This window comes from Ranitomeya imitator, chromosome 5 (genome assembly GCF_032444005.1).
Source record: "Ranitomeya imitator isolate aRanImi1 chromosome 5, aRanImi1.pri, whole genome shotgun sequence".
Lineage (NCBI taxonomy): Eukaryota > Metazoa > Chordata > Amphibia > Anura > Dendrobatidae > Ranitomeya > Ranitomeya imitator.
This window is the reverse complement of record NC_091286.1, coordinates 82,715,120-82,737,607: the sequence shown is the minus strand read 5'-3', so window position 1 is coordinate 82,737,607 and position 22,488 is coordinate 82,715,120. Positions and strand designations below refer to the sequence as shown.

The window sequence follows — 22,488 nt, the reverse complement described above, 5'->3', positions numbered from 1 at the left end:
GAAGAACTCTAAGAAAACCAGCAAAACTAAACATTATCAATTGGAGGAGATGCAAATATTATAAACCATGCATAACTTTCTGACAGGCCTTAGATCTTCCCCCTTCTCTAGTATAATCCTGCTGACCGGAAATCTCATTTAGGACTTTCAGATGTTTTATTTATTTTTACCCCATTTGCTTGCTAGTGGCGTAGAAAGACCACGGCCAACAAAAGGACATGCTGCATTTCCATGCTCCTTGGTGAATGGCACCATACAGTACCAACATCTTTTAGGACTGTTAGCCAGTATAAGTGTAACCATTTCAACTTTTAGACATTGAGAATGGCTGCGAAAATCGGATTATACCTTTGACAAAACTGGTAAATACAGTTGTCTTCTAGGTGGAACATCAAAATGTTGACTGCCAGAAAGAAGTGGTGATGTTGAAGTTGAAAATGGACTTTCCCTGTACAACTCTGCGGCCAGATGGTTCCAATACTCCAGACATATTTTGAAGATTTCAGTTTCTTCTACTTCAGATACCAACAGCATGTAATGGAGAGCCTGAATATTGTCAGAGGAAAAATAAAAACGTTAAACCCCGATACAATGCTTTATACAATGTTAACAGGTTGCATAATATAATGGTGGGTAAAATAAACCAACCTCCATAAGAGTTTCCCGTAAGTTGAGCCTCTTTTCTATGAGTTGCCCGTGCTCTTTTAGAAAAGTACACAGGAACAAGCTGAGGTTCTGGATGAAATTTTGTTCGTCATCTTTTCCATTGGAATAAGCAAGACGGATGTTTGTGTTTAATGGCAACATCTATTATTGATTAAAAAGAAAATGATCTCATATCAATGACAAAATCTAGGATATTTTATATCAATTAATACAATCTAACAATACTATCTCACCTGTTTAAGTTGCATCATAGTCAGTGTAAAGAGAGTCACGAACTGTTCTTCATACTGGCTGACACTAACTCCAGCTATTTCCGTTAGACACTTTAAAGATACATTTCTGAACATGGGAACATTTAGAAACTGAAAAAGATGAAATCACGTTATACAAGAAAGTGTACAAAACAAGTCTGTTATTTTACCATAGTAAATCTAAATACGCTACCTTATAGATCAATGTACTGATCAGTTTGGTCTCAAATATGTAACCGAGTGGTATCCAGTTAAGAAATCTTAGAAGTGTTTCCAAGGTGGCATGAACAAGAGGAGCATTCTGTGAGTTTTCCTTATTTGAAAGGGAAAAAAATATATATATATATTTTATTTTATTTTTTAAAAGGAGCAACAAAATGAAATACTTAAGTAGGGAAGTGTGCCGATTGAGAAGGGGTTGCTCGATTAGTGTTTACACATAAGATTGATTTCTAAACATACCAAAAGTTTTGGCAAGAAAGCCACAGTACTAAATGACAAAAAAGGTCTCAAAATAATTCAGCCTGTTTTGCAACTTCTTACTTTTGAAAACATTACTTCAGGAGATGCAGGACATTTGTGCAGCAATCTGCATTTCTTGCCAATGTGCACAAACAAGGCTAAGTGATACCCGGTGGAGGCACACAGACATGAGATGAGACACCAGGTGGAGGCACACAAACACAACCATGAGACACCAGGTGGAGGCACACAGACACGACCATGAGACACCAGGTGGAGGCACACAGACACGACCATGAGACACCAGGTGGAGGCACGCAGACAAGATGAGACACCAGGTGGAGGCACAAACACGACCAGAAGATACCAGGTGGAGGCACACAGACACAAGATGAGATACCAAGTGGAGGCACACAAACACGACCATGAGATACCAGGTGGAGGCACAGACACAAGATGAGATGCCAAGTGGAGGCACACAGACACGACCATGAGACACCAGGTGGAGGCACGCAGACAAGATGAGACACCAGGTGGAGGCACAAACACGACCAGAAGATACCAGGTGGAGGCACACAGACACAAGATGAGATACCAAGTGGAGGCACACAAACACGACCATGAGACACCATGTGGAGGCACACAGACACAAGATGTCAGGTGGAGGAACACAGACCCGACCAAGAGATACCAGGTGGAGGCACACAGACACGACCATGAGACACCAGGTGGAGGCACGCAGACAAGATGAGACACCAGGTGGAGGCACAAACACGACCAGAAGATACCAGGTGGAGGCACACAAACACGACCATGAGATACCAGGTGGAGGCACACAGACAAGATGTCAGGTGGAGGAACACAGACCCTTACCATAACAAACTGGCAGAGCTGAAATATCTTTGAAAATTCATTGCACATACTGTAAGAGAAAATAAAGTCTTATGTTACAATGCTTAGTATTATATTATTATATATGAAATCGGAAAATAATCCACAATACATTACAATAGATTCAGAGCCAACTGCCCTTTGTATTCTTTGTTTGTAGGCAATACACTTTGCATTGCAATTAGGTAGTAATAGTAACCTACATTAGAAATTACTGCTCTGCTATCTAAGTTCTTATCATAAAGAAATGTATGTTCTATGGCATTATTATGGACTTGTTACACATTATGAAGAGAAAAAAAACTTTGAGGATAAACATAGCAAATAAGCATAAATGAACATTTTAGTTTAAGGTACCTTCACACTAAACGACGCTGCAGCGATCCAGACAACGATCCGGATCGCTGCAGCGTCGCTGGAGAGCTGTCACACAGACAGCTCTCCAGCGACCAACGATGCCGGTAACCAGGGTAAACATCGGGTTACTAAGCGCAGGGCCGCGCTTAGTAACCCGATGTTTACCCTGGTTACCATCCTAAAAGTAAAAAAAACAAACGCTTCATACTTACCTTCCGCTGTCTGTCCCCGGCGCTGTGCTTCTCTGTACTGGCTGTGAGCACAGCGGCCGGAAAGCAGAGAGGTGACGTCACCGCTCTGCTTTCCGGCCACTGTGCTCACAGTGAGTGCAGGAAAGCACAGCGCCGGAGGACAGACAGCGGAAGGTAAGTATGAAGCGTTTGTTTTTTTTACTTTTAGGATGGTAACCAGGGTAAACATCGGGTTACTAAGCGTGGCCCTGCGCTTAGTAACCCGATGTTTACCCTGGTTACCAGCGAATACATCGCTGAATCGGTGTCACACACGCCGATTCAGCGATGTCAGCGGGAGAGCCAGCGACCAAATAATGTTCTGTCCTTATAGCTCCGACCAACGACATCACAGCAGGATCCTGATCGCTGCTGCGTGTCAAACTGAACGATATCGCTAGCCAGGATGGTGCAACGTCACGGATCGCTAGCGATATCGTTTAGTGTGAAGGTACCTTTACTGGTTAAACAGGCAATAGATAACAGTCTTAAGATAAAGACAGTTGGAACCAAGTACAGGCGCTCTGTGCATCACGGCGGGGCCAATCATTTATATACACCTTACCACCAAGCTTGTTTTCCCTAAATTTCCACACTCACCCTCTGATTCCCTCACTCTTCATCCCCTCTTATTTGATTGACAGATGTGGTGTCAGAGCCAGAGAAGGGTGATTTAGATGGAAAATAAGCAGGTGGGATTGTGCACTTAAATGTTTGGCAAATCCATGGAGCACTGAGTTTCTGTACTTCGTATGAACACTCATTCTGTGCTGAAAATCCCTTTAAGAAAAAAAAAAGCACAACACCAACTAATTCTTCACCCTTTGAGTGTGTAGAGTACACACTTCCAAAGTGTTAGGGGCTTCTTCTCACTCAAAACGTAAACATGCTAAAACACTGACTATACTAAATATCCCCCAGAAACACATTTTTACGCCTTATCACATTTCTGATGCCTCCACTCATGCCTTAGGAGATACTTTTTAGCCTTTTCTACTACTAATGTCAGAGGTGTTGCCATTCTACATAATTCCCTGTTATTTAACAATAGTGATTCAATCTAATGACGACAACACCTTTGTGATTGTTGGAGGGCATAATACAATCCCAAACTATTTGCCTTTTCAATAGCCATGCTCCTTTGCTGCTTTTACAGCTTGAAGCTAATTGTCGCCTCTCTCCATACTTTTTTTGCAATTTATTAAGTGGTGGGTAAGTTTAATGTCACCCTTAACCCTGCGCAAGACTGTTCTGCCAGAAGGGCAGTAAGTAAATTAATACATTGGCGGTAGTGGGTTGCCTGGTGCCATCAATGGGGCCTGTGTCATCAGGCTATCCGTATGATGTCCACGCAGTGTGCCCTGTGTTCACTGGGTCAGATCACGATTGCATATTCTCAGTTTTCCAACTCAACCACTAAACTTTACTGTTGGGAGGCTTACAGAATATTTACTCACAGATCCAATACTTAGAGAACGGGTTACATAAACATACTTTCCAATACCACACCCAAAGTTCTGGTAGGATCTATATACAGGTCCTTCTCAAAAAATTAGCATATAGTGTTAAATTTCATTATTTACCATAATGTAATGATTATAATTAAACTTTCATATTATAGATTCATTATCCACCAACTGAAATTTGTCAGGTCTTTTATTGTTTTAATACTGATGATTTTGGCATACAACTCCTGATAACCCAAAAAACCTGTCTCAATAAATTAGCATATTTCACCCATCCAATCAAATAAAAGTGTTTTTTAATAAACAAAAAAACCAACAAATAATAATGTTCAGTTATGCACTCAATACTTGGTCGGGAATCCTTTGGCAGAAATGACTGCTTCAATGCGGCGTGGCATGGAGGCAATCAGCCTGTGACACTGCTGAGATGTTATGGAGGCCCAGGATGCTTCAATAGTGGCCTTAAGCTCATCCAGAGTGTTGGGTCTTGCGTCTCTCAACTTTCTCTTCACAATATCCCACAGATTCTCTATGGGGTTCAGGTCAGGAGAGTTGGCAGGCCAATTGAGCACAGTAATACCATGGTCAGTAAACCATTTACCAGTGGTTTTGGCACTGTGAGCAGGTGCCAGGTCGTGCTGAAAAATGAAATCTTCATCTCCATAAAGCATTTCAGCCGATGGAAGCATGAAGTGCTCCAAAATCTCCTGATAGCTAGCTGCATTGACCCTGCCCTTGATGAAACACAGTGGACCAACACCAGCAGCTGACATGGCACCCCACACCATCACTGACTGTGGGTACTTGACACTGGACTTCAGGCATTTTCGCATTTCCTTCTCCCCAGTCTTCCTCCAGACTCTGGCACCTTGATTTCCGAATGACATGCAAAATTTGCTTTCATCAGAAAAAAAGTACTTGGGACCACTTGGCAACAGTCCAGTGCTGCTTCTCTGTAGCCCAGGTCAGGCGCCTCTGCCGCTGTTTATGGTTCAAAAGTGGCTTTACCTGGGGAATGCGGCACCTGTAGCCCATTTCCTGCACACGCCTGTGCACGGTGGCTCTGGATGTTTCCACACCAGACTCAGTCCACTGCTTCCTCAGGTTCCCCAAGGTCTGGAATCGGTCCTTCTCCACAATCTTCCTCAGGGTCCGGTCTCCTCTTCTCGTTGTACAGCGTTTTCTGCCACATTGTTTCCTTCCAACAGACTTACCATTGAGGTGCCTTGATACAGCACTCTGGGAACAGCCTATTTGTTGAGAAATTTCTTTCTGGGTCTTACCCTCTTGCTTGAGGGTGTCAATGATGGCCTTCTTGACATTTGTCAGGTCGCTAGTCTTACCCATGATGGGGGTTTTGAGTAATGAACCAGGCAGGGAGTTTATAAAAGCCTCAGGTATCTTTTGCATGTGTTTAGAGTTAATTAAGGCCCCGTCACACATAGCGACGCTGCAGCGATACCGACAACGATCCGGATCGCTGCAGCGTCGCTGTTTGGTCGCTGGAGAGCTGTCACACAGACAGCTCTCCAGCGACCAACGATCCCGAGGTCCCCGGTAACCAGGGTAAACTTCGGGTAACTAAGCGCAGGGCCGCGCTTAGTAACCCGATGTTTACCCTGGTTACCATCGTTAAAGTAAAAAAAAAAAAAACAGTACATACTTATTTACCGCTGTCTGTCCTCGGTGCTCTGCTTCTCTGGTCTGGCTGTGAGCACAGCGGCCGGAAAGCAGAGCGGTGACGTCACCGCTCTGCTTTCCGGCTGACCGGCGCTCACAGCCAGACCAGAGAAGCACAGCGCCGAGGACAGACAGCGATAGGTAAGTATGTAGCGTTTGTTTTTTTACTTTTAGGATGGTAACCAGGGTAAACATCGGGTTACTAAGCGCGGCCCTGCGCTTAGTTACCCGATGTTTACCCTGGTTACCAGCGAAGACATCGCTGAATCGGCGTCACACACGCCGATTCAGCGATGTCAGCGGGACCTCAACGATCAAAAAATGGCCCAGGCCATTCCGACACGACCAGCGATCTCACAGCAGGGGCCTGATCGCTGGTACGTGTCACACATAGCGAGATCGCTACTGAGATCGCTGTTGCGTCACAAAACTTGTGACTCAGCAGCGATCTCGCTAGCGATCTCGCTATGTGTGACGGGGCCTTTAGTTGATTCAGAAGATTAGGGTAATAGGTCGTTTAGAGAACCTTTTCTTGATATGCTAATTTATTGAGACAGGTTTTTTGGGTTATCAGGAGTTGTATGCCAAAATCATCAGTATTAAAACAATAAAAGACCTGACAAATTTCAGTTGGTGGATAATGAATCTATAATATATGAAAGTTTAATTGTAATCATTACATTATGGTAAATAATGAAATTTAACACTATATGCTAATTTTTTGAGAAGGACCTGTAGATGGTTCATAAAAAATGCATTTCAGGAACTTTAATTTGTTTAGTGCAAACAGCTCTACAAACTGATCTAGAAAACCAGCTCATTAAGACGAGAACATGCAAACCAATCACATCCATCTATACACCTTAGTAAGTGCATACTTGCTATAAAGTTAAACTAACGAGGTACACAGAGCGCTAAAACAGACGCAGCATTTCTACTGACACGCTACTAGATAAAATGCTTGCTCACAATCTCAAAAATAGTGACAACACCGTTCTCCATGTGTGACAAGTGGGGTCTCCAAACAGCCAATCCAGATAACAATATATGGAACTTTACACTTTATCAAACACTTAATTCCAATCATTCTGAGCCCTCGACACATGTCAGTTTCTAAATAACCTAAATCTCCCCAAAATTATCAACTTTGCAGCAGAACCGCTACATGCTCCTACATCATATCACTGGCTTTTTTATTGTTCAGAAGAACTTGAAGCCAGTCAATTCACAGATTTATGAATGACCATTACTCACACACGACACTTTCCTAACTTATTTGCACTTCTGGATAGGTTTGAACAGCTATCTGGCCTAAAAGGGAAAGATTGACAAATTGGAAGTTCTGTCCCTTAACCACCACCTTCTGAGCAACATATTCCTCAATTTGTTTATTAAATGAGGGACAATTATTTTCTGTAAAAACATATCACCACTACTCTCCACTTACTGGTAAAACTTATGGAGGACTTGCTACTGGCTGTGGAGTCAAACGTCCGACTCCTCAACTTCCCTGACTTCTGAATCCGACTCCACAGCACTAGTCACTACTGAGCAACTGGCTATTTTAGGAGTCCGAGCCGGTCAATTTTATACCAACTACACCAAAATGGACACAGACTCAGACTCCTCTTCCATTTCTTGGCTAGGTTGAATTCATAAGATAAATGTAGGAAGGGAAACCATTTCCTTTTCGCTCCCTGCACACCCCAATTACAGCCAGCGTGTGCACAAAAAACAATATTTGCCAGTCTGTCTTGCAAGGCAAACGCTCCAGGATTGAGCAGACTACCAGGTTTCAACAAGCAACTAGGTGGAATGTTTCTCTATTACAAAAATGCCGATTGAGCAACTCCACTGTCTCTACACGCCACAGCAACCCTAGACAGATACATCTGGGATCCACTTTAGTCCATGCCCAATCCCCAAAGCAATCTGCACCGATTAATGGGGGCCACTGGCTCTGAGGGGATTGCAACCAAAGCTCCTTATACTTCACATTCCCTCAAAATGTGGGAATGAAAGATTCAAATCACAATCCCACCTTCTTAGGCTATGTGCAGACGTTGCGGATTTTGATGCATTTCCGCAGTATTTGTGTAAGGCAATTCCGCACATCAAAAAACACATGACAATCTGCAAGAAATCCGCATCAATTCTACAGGAAAACCGCAAGCATTTTGGCCTGTGTTTTCTGCCAAAATTCCGCAGGCCAATCCGCAACATGTGCACATAGCCTTACACCTCAGTCTTCTCTTCTGCTCAATCTTTTTGAAACAAAAATATACATGTAACAAAACCTTGATTTTAACACTAGGTCTTTTTCTGATGACAGTCCATTTAAAACCGTTGTCTCAAATTATTTGTTCAGAAGGGAATTGCCTCACGGCTTCTTGCTTTACTTTTATATTTAGAGGTAAATTGAAAAGCTGCCAGTTTTTACAAGCACGTTGCAATTTTACCTGTTCATGACGACAAGAAAGCCCCTTTTAAATCATGAAGAAGAAAAAATCCCCACATACAATATTTTTTGGTTGGACTTTGGAAGTGTATAAACCAGATGGAATGGTAGGAAACCTCAATTGTGCTGGTCATCAAAACTACAGTGATCTTTGCAGGAATGCATTTACCTGTCTTTTAAGTGTTTGGCCTTCACTTGTGTTATTTGTCCACTGGAAAAGTCAAAAACTTCTTCACTCAGAAGTTTCAGAATGACCATATTGTTTTGACAGAGGCTTTCACTGGTCTTACTGGCTCCTACAATATCACTGATGAATGTGGGCCAATGTTTGGGCCATTCTTGTTTCAGTATCTGAAATGATAAGAGTAGCAATTATTTTTATACCATATATTAAACAAGAAGTCTATAAAATCCTTCCGATAACACTGAATGTCATGACTTATTAGGCTCCCACGATGAGCAGGTTGGTGCATTTTTATGCAGCAGACTTGCATCAGCATTTCTGCATTAGTTAGACAATTTAGCCACTTGCAGTTTTTATAGTGTGTGTTTTTTATACATGCACTTGTCTCGTTTTTTTCCACCCGTCATGGTGTTCATTGGTAGGTCAGGTTGTAAAAAAAAAATGACTTAATTTAGAAGCTTCCCATTTGTTTAGCTACCCTACTTTGCTTAGAAGTTATGATAAAGTCATGTGCAGAGTACAAATATTTTAACTGGGTTTCTGCTGCAAAAACACTAAAAATGCATGTAAATTTTTTTTCAGCAGATTTTCCACATCTTTAAGTCTGTGGGGAAACTTTGTAGATAAAACACATTTCCTACAAGAGAAATTGACATTCTGCGGATTTCAAAAACACACTTAAGGTCAATTTCCACAAAATTAAATCTCATTCACTTTGCTGGAAGTGGCATATACTGCAAGTTTTTTTGCCTCACGAAAATACACCGCAGGAAAAAAAAAAGCACCAAATACCCATGAGAACTTAGACTAAAATACATTTTCTTATTACCTGAACAAGAATCATGTTCAGCTTTCCGATGTACACATTCTCTTTCTGGAAGAAATATAACATTACATTACTGTTACAATTTTCCACCTATTCACTCCACACTTTGTACGAGAAAACAAGTCACTTGCCTCAACACACGTCGCATCCGAAGAGGTTTTGATTATAAGTCCAACAACATATTTCTTAATACCTGGAAAGGGCGAGTCAAAGCTCAAAGTTTATCATCACTAAAAAAAGATTTAACCTTAGTAAAGACAATACAATAGAAAATATACATTTTGCACAGCCATAATAGTACCAAATCATGTCTACATTTATATTCAGGTGTAAAATGAGAATTTACCTTCACATTGATTCCGAGGAAGAATTTTCCATCTCGTTTTTATTACATTTTCCAATATTTGCAGTCCATAGTACTAAAATTGGAGAACAAAGTCATGTTAGTAAATGAATATGCATGGTTTTAATGAAAACACTCAAAATGCACACATCCAACTCATTCACTCAAAGACAATTAACTATAACACAAGTCAGCTATAGGCCCACGAGTATCCATGCAATTTACATTCCTAGAGTAAAACTATTGCCCCTGCTGCCAGATCAGGGATCACACCAGGAAGACTCAATTGAGCACTCTGTAGCCATATGGGCAACTAAAATGCTAAACAGAACATAAAATGTGAAAGAAAGATCACATACAACAAAATGAATTTTGGAGGGACGGAGAAAAGTTAGAACAGGTAGAAAATTACTTATTGTACATATAAAGCTGCCACTCATCAGACTTCACTGGTGTGAAACTACAAGTTCAGCAAGGCATCCTGCAGATAGTCTATCAGGCTTGCCCAAATCATATGAATTGTACACTAACATTCAAAGGAACTTTTATACTTTGTCAGAACAGACTGCAGCGCACATTTACCTTTCAGGTATTTCTAGTTTAAAAAAAAAAAAAAATTCTCATCAAATCAACACAATGACTAATCACATCAACCTTTAAAAAAATATTAGTACCCATAATTCGTTGATTTGTTAAATGCGTGCATTTTTGGCTAAAAAGCATTTGAATGCTGAATAGTTTAAGGGAATGTAATCCCAAAAACAATTAAACTTATCACGTGATCAAATAGGAAACATGGCCCCGATAGTAAATATTGCCTTTGATGTAGGTAAAAAGCAGTTTGTCTGAAATACAAATAAGGAGGTTTGATACAGCCCATGCACAGCCACAAGTGCAACGTTTGGCCCCTCAATTACCATGCTTGGCCATCCTATGTAGAGTGAAGTGTTCATTTGGCCAGCATTAGCACTGCCTGTAAAGAAACCTCAGGCACGTGCACGCACAGTGTTCCTGCAGGAGGCATAGTAGTACACTCTCTTTGCTGCAGCCACTCGCTAAACTGACTGGTTTAATCAGTGTAGTGAGCACAACAAGTGAGGAAGTATAACGTGCTCTCTCGCTCGCCTGAGATTTCTATTCAGACTCTCACTCAGGCTGTGAACACTTCAATCTACAGCGTAAGACAGCCAGGGATGATAATTTAGAGGAGAAACGTTACTGTGCACTTCTGGCAGCACCAAGAGCACACCAAACATCCTCATGTATCTGATAAACTGCTTTTTATGTACATTAACCCCTTCATGACCCAGCCTATTTTGACCTTAATGACCTGGCCGTTTTTTGCAATTCTGACCAGTGTCCCTCTATGAGGTTATAACTCAGGAACGCTTCAATGGATCCTAGCGGTTCTGAGATTGTTTTTTCGTGACATATTGGGCTTCATGTTAGTGGTAGATTTAGGTCAATAAATTCTGCGTTTATTTGTGATAAAAACGGAGATTTGGCGAAAATTTCGCAATTTTCACATTTTGAATTTTTATTCTGTTAAACCAGAGTTATGTGACACAAAATAGTTAATAAATAACATTTCCCACATGTCTACTTTACATCAGCACAATTTTGGAAACAATTTTTTTTTTTTGGCTAGGAAGTTAAGGGTTAAAATTTGACCAGCGATTTCTCATTTTTACAACGAAATACACCATTCTAAAAACTGCACCCCTCAAGGTGCACAAAACCACATTCAAGAAGTTTATTAACCCTTCAGGTGCTTCACAGCAGCAGAAGCAACATGGAAGGAAAAAATGAACATTTAACTTTTTAGTCACAAAAATGATCTTTCAGCAACAATTTTTTTATTTTCCCAATGGTAAAAAGGAGAAACTGAACCACGAAAGTTGTTGTCCAATTTGTCCCGAGTACGCCGATACCTCATATGTGGGGGTAAACCACTATTTGGGCGCATGGCAGGGCTTGGAAGGGAAGGAGCGCCATTTGACCTTTTGAATGAAAAATTGGCGCCACTCTGTAGCGGACACCATCTCACGTTTGGAGAGCCCCCGTGTGCCTAAAGGTACCGTCACATTAAGCGACGCTGCAGCGATCCTTTCAACGATCCCGATCGCTGCAGCGTCACTGTTTGGTCGCTGGAGAGCTGTCACTCATACAGCTCTCCAGCGACCAACGATGCCGGTCCCCTGGTAACCAGGGTAAACATCAGGTTACTAAGCGCAGGGCCGCACTTAGTAACCCGATGTTTACCCTGGTTACCAGCGTAAACGTAAAAAAAAAACCAAACACTACATACTTACCTTCCGGTGTCTGTCCTCCGGCGCTGTGCTTTCCTGCACTGTCAGCGCCGGCCAGCCGGAAAGCACAGCGGTGACGTCACCGCTGTGCTCTGCTTTCCAGCTGGCCGGCGCTCACAGTGCAGAGAAGCAGAGCACCGGGGACAGACAGCGGAAGGCAAGTATGTAGTTTGTTTGTTTTTTACGTTTACGCTGGTAACCAGGGTAAACATCGGGTTACTAAGCGCGGCCCTGCGCTTAGTAACCCGATGTTTACCCTGGTTACCAGTGAAGACATCGCTGAATCGGCGTCACACACGCCGATTCAGCGATGTCTGCATGAGGTCCAGCGACGAAATAAAGTTCTGGACTTTCTGCTCTGACCAACGATGGCACAGCAGGATCCTGATCGCTGCTGCCTGTCAAACTGAACAATATCGCTAGCCAGGACGCTGCAACGTCACGGATCGCTAGCGATATCGTTCAGTGTGACGGTACCTTAAAAAATTGGAGCCCCCCCCACAAGTGACCCCATTTTGGAAACCAGACGCCCCAAGGAACTTATCTAGATGCATAGTGAGCACTTTGAACCCCCAGGTGCTTCACAAATTGATCCGTAAAAATGAAAAAGTACTTTTTTTTTCACAAAAAAATTCTTTTAGCCTCAATTTTCTCATTTTCACATGGGCAACAGGATAAAATGGATCCTAAAATTTGTTGGGCAATTTCTCCTGAGTACACCGATACCTCACATGTGGTGGTAAACCACTGTTTGGGCACATGGTAAGGCTCGGAAGGGAAGGAGCGCCATTTGACTTTTTGAATGGAAAATTAGCTCCAATTGTTAGCGGACACCATGTCGCGTTTGGAGAGCCCCTGTGTGCCTAAACATTGGAGCTCCCCCACAAGTGACCCCATTTTGGAAACTAGACCCCCCCCCCCCCCCCCCCCCCAAGGAACTTATCTAGATGCATATTGAGCACTTTAAACCCCCAGGTGCTTCACAGAAGTTTATAACGCAGAGCCATGAAAATAATAAACAATTTTTCTTTCCTCAAAAATGATATTTTAGCCTGGAATTTCCTATTTTGCCATGGGTAATAGGAGAAATTGGACCCCAAATGTTATTGTCCAGTTTGTCCTGAGTACGCCGATACCCCATATGTGGGGGTAAACCACTGTTTGGGCACATGCCGGGGCTCGGAAGTGAAGTGACGTTTTGAAATGCAGACTTTGATGGAATGCTCTGCGGGCGTCACGTTGCGTTTGCAGAGCCCCTGATGTGGCTAAACAGTAGAAACCCCCACAAATGACCCCATTTTGGAAACTAGACCCCCCCGAGGAACTTATCTAGATATGTGGTGAGCACTTTGAACCCCCAAGTGCTTCACAGACGTTTACAACGCTGAGCCGTGAAAATAAAAAATCATTTTTCTTTCCTCAAAAATGATGTTTTAGCAAGCAATTTTTTATTTTTACAAGGGTAACAGGAGAAATTGGACCCCAGTAATTGTTGCGCAGTTTGTCCTGAGTATGCTGGTACCCCATATGTGGGGGTAAACCACTGTTTGGGCGCACGTCGGGGCTCGGAAGTGAGGGAGCACCATTTGACTTTTTGAATACAAGATTGGCTGGAATCAATGGTGGCGCCATGTTGCGTTTGGAGACCCTTGATGTGCCTAAACAGTGGAAACCCCTCAATTCTACCTCCAACACTAACCCTAATCCCAACTGTAGCCATAACCCTAATCACAACTCTAACCACAACCCTAATTCCAACCCTAAGGCTATGTGCCCACGTTGCGGATTCGTGTGAGATTTTTCAGCACCATTTTTGAAAAATCCACGGGTAAAAGGCACTGCGTTTTACCTGCGGACTTACCGTGGATTTCCAGTGTTTTTTTGTGTAGATTTCACCTGCGGATTCCTATTGAGGAACAGGTGTAAAACGCTGCGGAATCCGCACATAGAATTGACATGCTGCGGAAAATACAACGCAGCGTTTCCGCGCGGTATTTTCCGCACCATGGGCACAGCGGATTTGGTTTTCCACAGGTCCCTACCTATGGTGGTGACAAGGGGAGGGTTGGGGGGGTCATTTGCCATTTTTATTTTATTTTGATCACTGTGATAGGTTTTATCACAGTGATCAAAATGCACATTGGAACGAATCTGCCTGCCGGGGTCCGTCCGTCTTCCAAAACAGTGGGCGCATGCGCAGTGCGCCCGCCATTTTGGAAGATGGGCGGACCCCAGGAGGCTCGGTAAGTATGATGGGGGGGGTATCAGAGCATGGGGGGTGGATCGGAGTGCAGGGGGGTTGGATTGGAGCACGGGGGAGCGGACAGGAGGACGGAGGGGAGCAGTGTAGATGACTGATCGGAGGACTGGGGGGGGGGGGGCGATCGGCGGGGTTGGGTTGCAACGATCGGCCATGGCTGGGTTGCAATATTTCACCAGTTTTAATAGGTGAAATATTACAAATCGCTCCGATTGGCTGTTGAAAGTGAAACTGCCAATCAGAGCGATCGTAGCCACGGGGGGGGGGGGGGGGGGGGGGGGGGGGGGGCTGTACTACCACTCCCCCTGTCCCTGCAGATCGGGTGAAATTGGAGTTAACCCTTTCACCCGATCTGCAGGGACGTGATCTTTCCATGATGTCACATAGGCGTCATGGGTCGGATTGGCACAGACTTTCATGACGCCTACGTGGCGTCAAAGGTCGGGAAGGGGTTAAAGCTAATAGCCGTTACACCAAAGCTATGATTTTTCTACGGGCCAAGTCATCTATTTGACCATGGGGTTAGTTTAATTGTGTTTTGAGATGAAAGACTCCCTTGAAGCCGACACTGCTGTGTAAAACCGTATATAGATTGCAGAATGCGTTAACAGTGAATCAGCAGCGTTGTTCTGACTGCAGTGGGTTGCAACTATTTTCTAAGCAGATTTAAGACAACTGCAAAGTTTTACTATTAATTGCCCATAGATCACCTTGCAGGAAAGTTCAGGAGAACTCAGATGCAGGTTACAGACTCTGCCATCAGATTCACAGGTAATTCACTTTGCCGTGTGCTATGCACATGGCAGCTAAGGCCCCATTTATGCCTTTGGCAGTGGTGGGGATACCACTAGTGTCGGGGGGATTATTGGGACCAGTGGGACTTCCAGGAGTGAGACCCACAATAATCCAACATCCGATTTATTGTCTAAATGGGAAAACCTCTTCTGACTGTGTGCAGACGCGCATGTTTTTTCCTCCAGGTATCTGCACAGAAACCGGTAATTGCAATCTACTCTGATTGTTGCATCTTTTTGCAGGAGATTAGATTTTTTTTAAACTCATTTATTTAGTACAATAAAAATGATTCTGCACCTAAAGGGAATCTGAACAGGATTTCACCCCCAAATTATTTATATGCACAGGTACCTTATGCCAACACAAGTCCAGCAATACCTTTACATGGCCAGTCTGTTTCTTTATTACAAAGTAATTTGTGTTCGAATTTATATGCAAATGAGGCATAAGGGCTTTGGTAGACCTGAAATCTGTCACTCCAGCTCTATTACCCGCTCAGTATTGCCTCCTCTTGCTTGTCGGATGTCACTCAAGCAGGAGGCAGCGGCTCTGAATGAGAATTGACAGATTTCTCAGCAACAGAGGAACGGACAGACCATATAAATGTATTGCCAGACTTTCCTTTGAAAGAGCTACATGTGCATATAAACTGTCAGCAGCTTTTCACATCCAAAACGAATTCACCATAAAAGTAGGCCAGTCAACAGACTCCTTTGAGAAAGATCATCAAATGATTGCACTTTATCAATAGGAGAAATCAAACATTTTATGCACAAGTGGCACACAACGCATGCTTGCAATTGGCAACCTACAAAAAAAAAAAAAAAAAAATTTAAGAGTCCTAGTTTCACTCCATTATGTCAGCAGTCTCCCGAATATACAGAATTATAGTAGTACACCCATATAAGGTTGTTCCTTTCCATCTGAAAATTAATGGTATACTGCTCTTCAGGTAGGTCATGTGATCACACTGACCCCCCTGGGATTTACATGGTTTTATGACGGGGTGAGTCACCGGGTCAGTCACTAGAAGTTCCTGTAACGCAATCGATTGGATTGTACTTTCTCCATATGGAGAACAAATCAGTGTTGAAAAGAATTACAGATATTGTCACAGAGTAACAATATAGGATATCACAGCTCATTTAGAACAGAAGAATAAGGATAGTCACGTGGCTACCACAGCAGTAAGACATGCCAGGCAGGAGCGTGTAGTGTAATGATTTACTGATTCCTCGGGTGACTAATAGGGATTTTCCGGTTTAGAATATTCCATATTGTGTAGCTTGCATTGCTGCTGTTCTTAGCGTCTATTATGGTCTGTTATGACAGATCGTGTAGATCGTGCTGCAGCCAATGATCTTAGCGGCTGTCTAAGATGTATGAGCTGCTCAGAACTGTTTTTTTTTTTTTTTTTTTTTTTAAATCGAAACATTTGTATCCAGCCCAAAATGGTATCTATACAAATTTTTAATATAAAGGAAGTACACATGGCACTCAAGGCTCCTTGGAGGTGCACAAGTCAGGATTCCAACCCGTCAGTAAATAGCAATAAATTACTTGGCACTCAAAAGTTCCTATGCAAGATGAAAATGAACATTTCGTTTATTTTGTGCATCCAGTTCAAAGGTTTAAACGTTTTCGGTCTAATCACAAGACCTTCATCAGAAACCTCTTTGAAATACTGAAATACATATACAAAAATAAAGATTTTTTAGAAAAGGAATAACATGATGCACATTAAATATATACAAAATCGTGATACATTCTGCTCAGGATAAAATACATCAAATGTTATGTGGAAAACAACAGCTGATCACTAAAATGTAGCGAGAAAAAAAAAATTGAAAAGCCAACATTATGACATTTTTGCCTCCGTGACATTGCATTAAAATGCAATAACAGGCGATCAAAAGAACGTATCTGCATAAAAGTGGCATCATTAAAAACACCAGCTTGGCAAACAAAAAATAAGCCCTCGCCCAACCCCAGATCACAAAAAAATGTAGACGCTACAGGTATCGGAAAATGGCACCTTTTCTTTTTAGCAAATTTTGGAATTTTTTTTCCACCACTTAGATAAAAAAAGAACCTAGTGTGATGCAGTGACCCCTGTAACAGGTAGGGGGCGCTGCATGGTCTCCCCAGTATACGCACTGAGGCGTATTGAAGCTGAGAGTGCATGGCAGTTGCATGCATAGATGTGATTACGTGACAAAGTCCGGCATTGTGGCGAATGGCCGATACGTGTGTCGCAGAGGAGACTCTGTGCTGCCAGCCTGAAGCGATGTGGTGTCTGGGACCTATAGTCCCACAAGTATTTTGTGTTGTATAATAGTCATGGGAGGTTGGCAGGGCTAGTTATGTGAGATGGGCGGGACAAACTAGCCACACGCCCACCCAGGGGAGTGGTTAAGGATATATAATGTGACCAGGGTGTGGGTCACATGTCCTGTGAGTTTCCTGTTTGAAGCCTGTGTGGGAAGACCTGGGAGGAGGCTTCCTGAAGAGCACATGGTGGGGCTTCAGACCTGGTGGCCTGGGGTGTTGGACGGAGTCCTGAATAGCACCTGGACAGGCCACACGCTTGTGTGTTGGGAGGTCCTGGGAGTAGGACCAGATCCCTGAAAAGCGCACAGTGTAATTGTTGGGAAAGCTACAGTTCTTCGGTGGGTCTGGCCTGACTAGGATATGCCGCACAGGCAAGTTGGTGATTCCCGTGAGGCAGCTTTTCCAGAGGACTGACAAGGAGTCAGCAGGTGGGGCAGGAGCTCCCGTCAGGTACCTGTACAGACTGTTGGTACTTGTGATATGAACTGTGTGGTAACCCACGGCAACTGGTCAGGGGAGGACCAGCGTGTTTAGTTGCTGCAACCGTAATGTCATATGTTGGTGCCTGTTGTGCTCCATGGGCATTAATGAACTGTATGGCGTACGGTAACTGGACACAGTGGTTCAGCGTGTTTAGTGACAGTGTTTCAAAGCGATATACCATGACGTCCTGATGGAATGTGTAATGGACTGTTCATGAAATGGTTTATGAGTCTAATAAACCAAATAGACTGTTTGAAAAAAAAAAAAAAATGTGACAGTACGTTAATCCCGTTCCAAGCGAGTGTCCCCCAATACACTCAGTAAGAGCAATCTTACACTAGACATGTTTGGTGTCTATGAACTCGTAATGACCTGGAGTATCAGAATGGCAGGTCAGTTTTAGGATTTAATGAACCTAGCAAAAAAAGCCTAGCAAAAAAGCCAAACAAAAATCAAGTGTGGCATTGCCCTTTTTTAGCAATTTCACCGCACTTGCCCCTGTTTTCGAGAACAAGACATGCTAAAGCTAATGCTAGTGTTGTTCAAAAGTACAACTTGTCCCGCAAAAAATAAGCCCTCACATGGCCATATTGATGTAAAAATAAAAAAAAGTTATGGCTCTGGTCATGGAGAGTAGCGAAAACAGCAATGGTCATGAAGATTTATAAATCGAATGAACATACATACACACATACATACACACACTCTTTACTGGCTTCAATAGTCTGCATGAAAGACTAAAAGCTGTAATCAAATGAGCAGAGTTTGTACCGGAAGCGCATCACTCATGTTAAAATGCAGATGTCAGAGATTGACAGGAGCATTTAACATGTTAACAGCTGTTAGGGGTAATCAGCAGACATCTGCCGAAAAAGTTGCGAGCTCATCGCAGGAACCTGCGGCAAAACAGGGGAGGCGACCTATGACGTGCCTATACGTCAAAGGTCATGATGGGGTCTGCAGAGAACAGAAGGGTTTGGAGAGTGAGGAAGTACATAAAATGTGTATATGCAATAATGTGGGGGATGCAGAGGGACAAAATACAGACAAAAACCTTGGAGTGCTTCTTTAAAGGGAACCTGTCAGGTCAGATAACACCATTAACCTGCAGATATAGGAATTCTGAAAGTGCCCAGCAGCACAAGAAAATTTACTTTTTTCTCCCAGGAGCCGCCAGTCCTTCTGTCAGTCATACAGGTGTGCTGATGAAACTAAGTTATCGGCTGCAACCACGCTCCGGCACTTTGACTGACAGCTGGCTTTGTACGTATTCACTGCTGAGGTATGGCAACATGACTATGCCAGTGGCTCCTTGGACAATGGGGGATAAAGTTCATTTTCTCCTGGGTGCCTTTTATCATGGTGGGCGGACACCTTCATTATGCCATTTACCTATAGATTAACCCTATAATTGCAGGTTAATGGCATTATCCGATCTGACAGGTTCCTTTTAAACAATCTGCTGAGATATACATTACATACCATAGTTTTTTCTTTCAGAAATAGATACTGAGCATATACAACTACTAGATAATCAGACAGACATGAGGCGCGTCTCTCCAGACCGCAGCATGTTTAACTTCCAGAGATGCTAGTCTCTGCAGGATAAATTTCACCAGTACAATTGGAAGCGGTAAAGGTACCTTCACACTCAGCGACGCTGCAGCGATACAGACAACGATGTCGATCGCTGCAGCGTCGCTGTTTGGTCGCTGGAGAGCTGTCACACAGACAGCTCTCCAGCGACCAATGATGCCGGTAACCAGGGTAAACATCGGGCTACTAAGCGCAGGGCCGCTCTTAGTAACCCGATGTTTACCCTAGTTACCAGCGTAAAAGTAAAAAAAATAAACACTACATACTTACCTTCCTTTGTCTGTCCCCGGCGCTGTGCTTTCCTGCACTGACTGAGCACAGCGGCCAGAAAGCAGAGCGGTGACATCACCGCTGTGCTTTCCGGCTGGCCGGCGCTCACAGCCAGTGCAGAGAAGCACAGCGGGGGACAGACAGAAGAAGGTAAGTATGTAGTGTTTGTTTTTTTACTTTTACGCTGGTAACCAGGGTAAACATCGGGTTACTAAGCGCAGCCCTGCGCTTAGTAACCAGATGTTTACCCTGGTTACCAGTGAAGACATCGCTGAATCGGCGTCACACGCCGATTCAGCGATCTCTGCAGGGAGTCCAGCGACTAAATAAAGTGCTGGACTTTCTGCAGCGACCAACGACATCACAGCAGGATCCTGATCGCTGCTGCGTGTCAAACTGAACGATATTGCTAGCCAGGACGCTGCAACGTCACGGATCGCTAGCGATATCGTTCAGTGTGAATGTACCTTAATTCCGCATGGTTCAGTGAACACATGCGGATTCACCTGCGCTCAATAGAAAACAGTCAACATGTGCCAAGTCCAAAGCGCTGCCAATTCCTGCCATTAGGCTTCTGTGCACAGTGACATTACAGAGACCTGAAAGCACCAGTATGCTTGTCATACCAACTACTGAAGTATTTTTTAGTTCCCACAGAGCAGAAAGCAGTTGCATTTTAGATGAACCTTTCATAATGCTACCAATACATAACAGATTTCTATTTTTTTTTCTGAAGTGCCTAGTGCTTAAATGTAGATTTAATGGAAATGTATTATCAGAAAATGATCCTTTTTTATATCAGGCATTTTAAATATTGCAGGGTGTCAACAGTGGGAGAGGAAAAAAAAAACAAAAACAAAACTTAAATCAGAAGACCCAGCTGCTTCAGTGCCATCTGTGTTAACATTGGCTAGAGCTGCGAGGTTAGTAAAGCATGAAAATGCTTAAAGAATACCATGACCGCAGTACTCATGTGCCGCACTTCAATCTCTGTCCAATGATTTGAGCATTAGTGTAAATGATGCAGCCAATCAATGTTAACAGGAGGTTATTAGACAATTTTTAACCCCTTAACGACCACCAAAACACATTACAGGGAACCTGTCACCCACCTCCGGCATTTGTAACTAAAAGAGCCACCTTGTGCAGCACTAATAATGCTGCATTCTGTCAAGGTGGCTCTTTTAGTTCTTGTCCTGCGCCAATGCTGAAATAATCTGTTTTAGAATTTGTTATAGATTCCTATGACGCTGCACAGTAGGAAAGAGGCGGAGGGAGATGAGGGAGAGCCGCAGATAAGCACTGCGCATGCGCAAGAGTCCCAGCCCCGCAGTGTGAAAAAATCAGAAGAGACTGCGGGGCGGGATCTCGGGACGCGCGTCCACGCAGGCGCAATATGACACGGGAAAATGCCATGAGGCGGCACCAGGGAGACATGAGGAAGTAACTGATGTTTGTGGTGCGTCTGTGTTAGGGGGGAAAGACGGTATTTAATTTATGGTAGCTATGCTTTATAACTCAATAACGCAGGGTTCTAGAGGTGGCTGCATGGTGTATGGGCTTGTGGGGAAAGGAATGCAGATTCCAATTATGTGCTCGGCTAGGTTCAGAGATATTGCATTCTTTTATTATAGATTATTTTCTAGATTCAATATCTCGGAGCTTTGTGCTGTTGAGCCTGGGATCTGCGGTGCCAATATGTCTGCGTGTCAGCCCGAGTCCAACAAAGGAAGCCAGTTGGCTGGTAACTGCACAAGAGTTCACACTCCTGTGATAATTGCTGGACTTGGTGCTGCGGGTCTATGCCTAATTTTTCCCATTTTGTAAAAAAACAAATTACTACAATCATGTATAGTATGCTTGTACCTTTAGCCTATGTTCACATCTTGAATTTTGTTGCAGGTTTTTTTCCTGCAGGCAAATGCAACTTAAAATTCGCATAAAAAGCAGCAAAAATGCGACGTGTGAACATAACCTTACAGAGCGATTGACTGCTTTCTCTAGCAGAGCTGCTTGAGGGACTACTATTGCAAAGTCCTACACATGGGGTAAACGACATAGCCAATTAGAAGCACTATACTACATTTCTAAATGGAGGCATTTGCAAATATTATAGCAACCACATATTGGGATATGATCTTGGAGATGGGAATACCTTTTTACTGAGCACGTGAACATTACATGACAGGACTGTTATCTTCCTAAACTAAGCAATGCAGGTATCCATTGAATGAGAAATTGATAATCATTACTTATTACTTGATAAAGATTACATCAAAAAAATCGCTAACACCCCTTTTAAAGGCTTGTTTATTCTGAAGCTTGATATAGAAGGCACCTGCTTAAAAATGCTTAAGTTGACATTACCTACAGTTTCTTAAGAGACCATAATGGACATTCTGAAACAAATTAAAAAAGCGCTTTTAAGTCACAAGGCCTATTAAAGCAATAATACGCTACAGTTCTACAAATGTCACCATGATGAGCAATACCTGAAAGGTAAATTTTGCAGATTCTGCATTTTAGATGTTTGACACAGGATAAAAGCTTTTAACTATAAAAGGTTAATTATATATACAACAAAGTCGATCAACATAACTTCAACCAAAGGGATCATACAAGTGCCTCAC

The 22,488-nt window shown here is 43.0% G+C and overlaps 1 protein-coding gene across 2 annotated transcripts in view; it reads right to left on the bottom strand.

Annotated features, from left to right (window-relative positions):
• Positions 1-22,488, bottom strand: part of XPO1 (exportin 1) — a 109,538-nt gene that overhangs the window by 22,874 nt on the left and 64,176 nt on the right. For both annotated transcript variants that reach the window (XM_069768884.1, XM_069768886.1), the window contains exons 4-12: positions 9,818-9,890; positions 9,603-9,664; positions 9,475-9,519; positions 8,631-8,812; positions 2,253-2,301; positions 1,111-1,230; positions 900-1,028; positions 649-807; positions 349-546 (exon numbers count right to left, since the gene is read on the bottom strand). In XM_069768884.1, the coding sequence (XP_069624985.1) occupies positions 349-546; positions 649-807; positions 900-1,028; positions 1,111-1,230; positions 2,253-2,301; positions 8,631-8,812; positions 9,475-9,519; positions 9,603-9,664; positions 9,818-9,890 (1,017 nt within the window). The remainder of the gene's footprint in view (positions 1-348; positions 547-648; positions 808-899; positions 1,029-1,110; positions 1,231-2,252; positions 2,302-8,630; positions 8,813-9,474; positions 9,520-9,602; positions 9,665-9,817; positions 9,891-22,488) is intronic.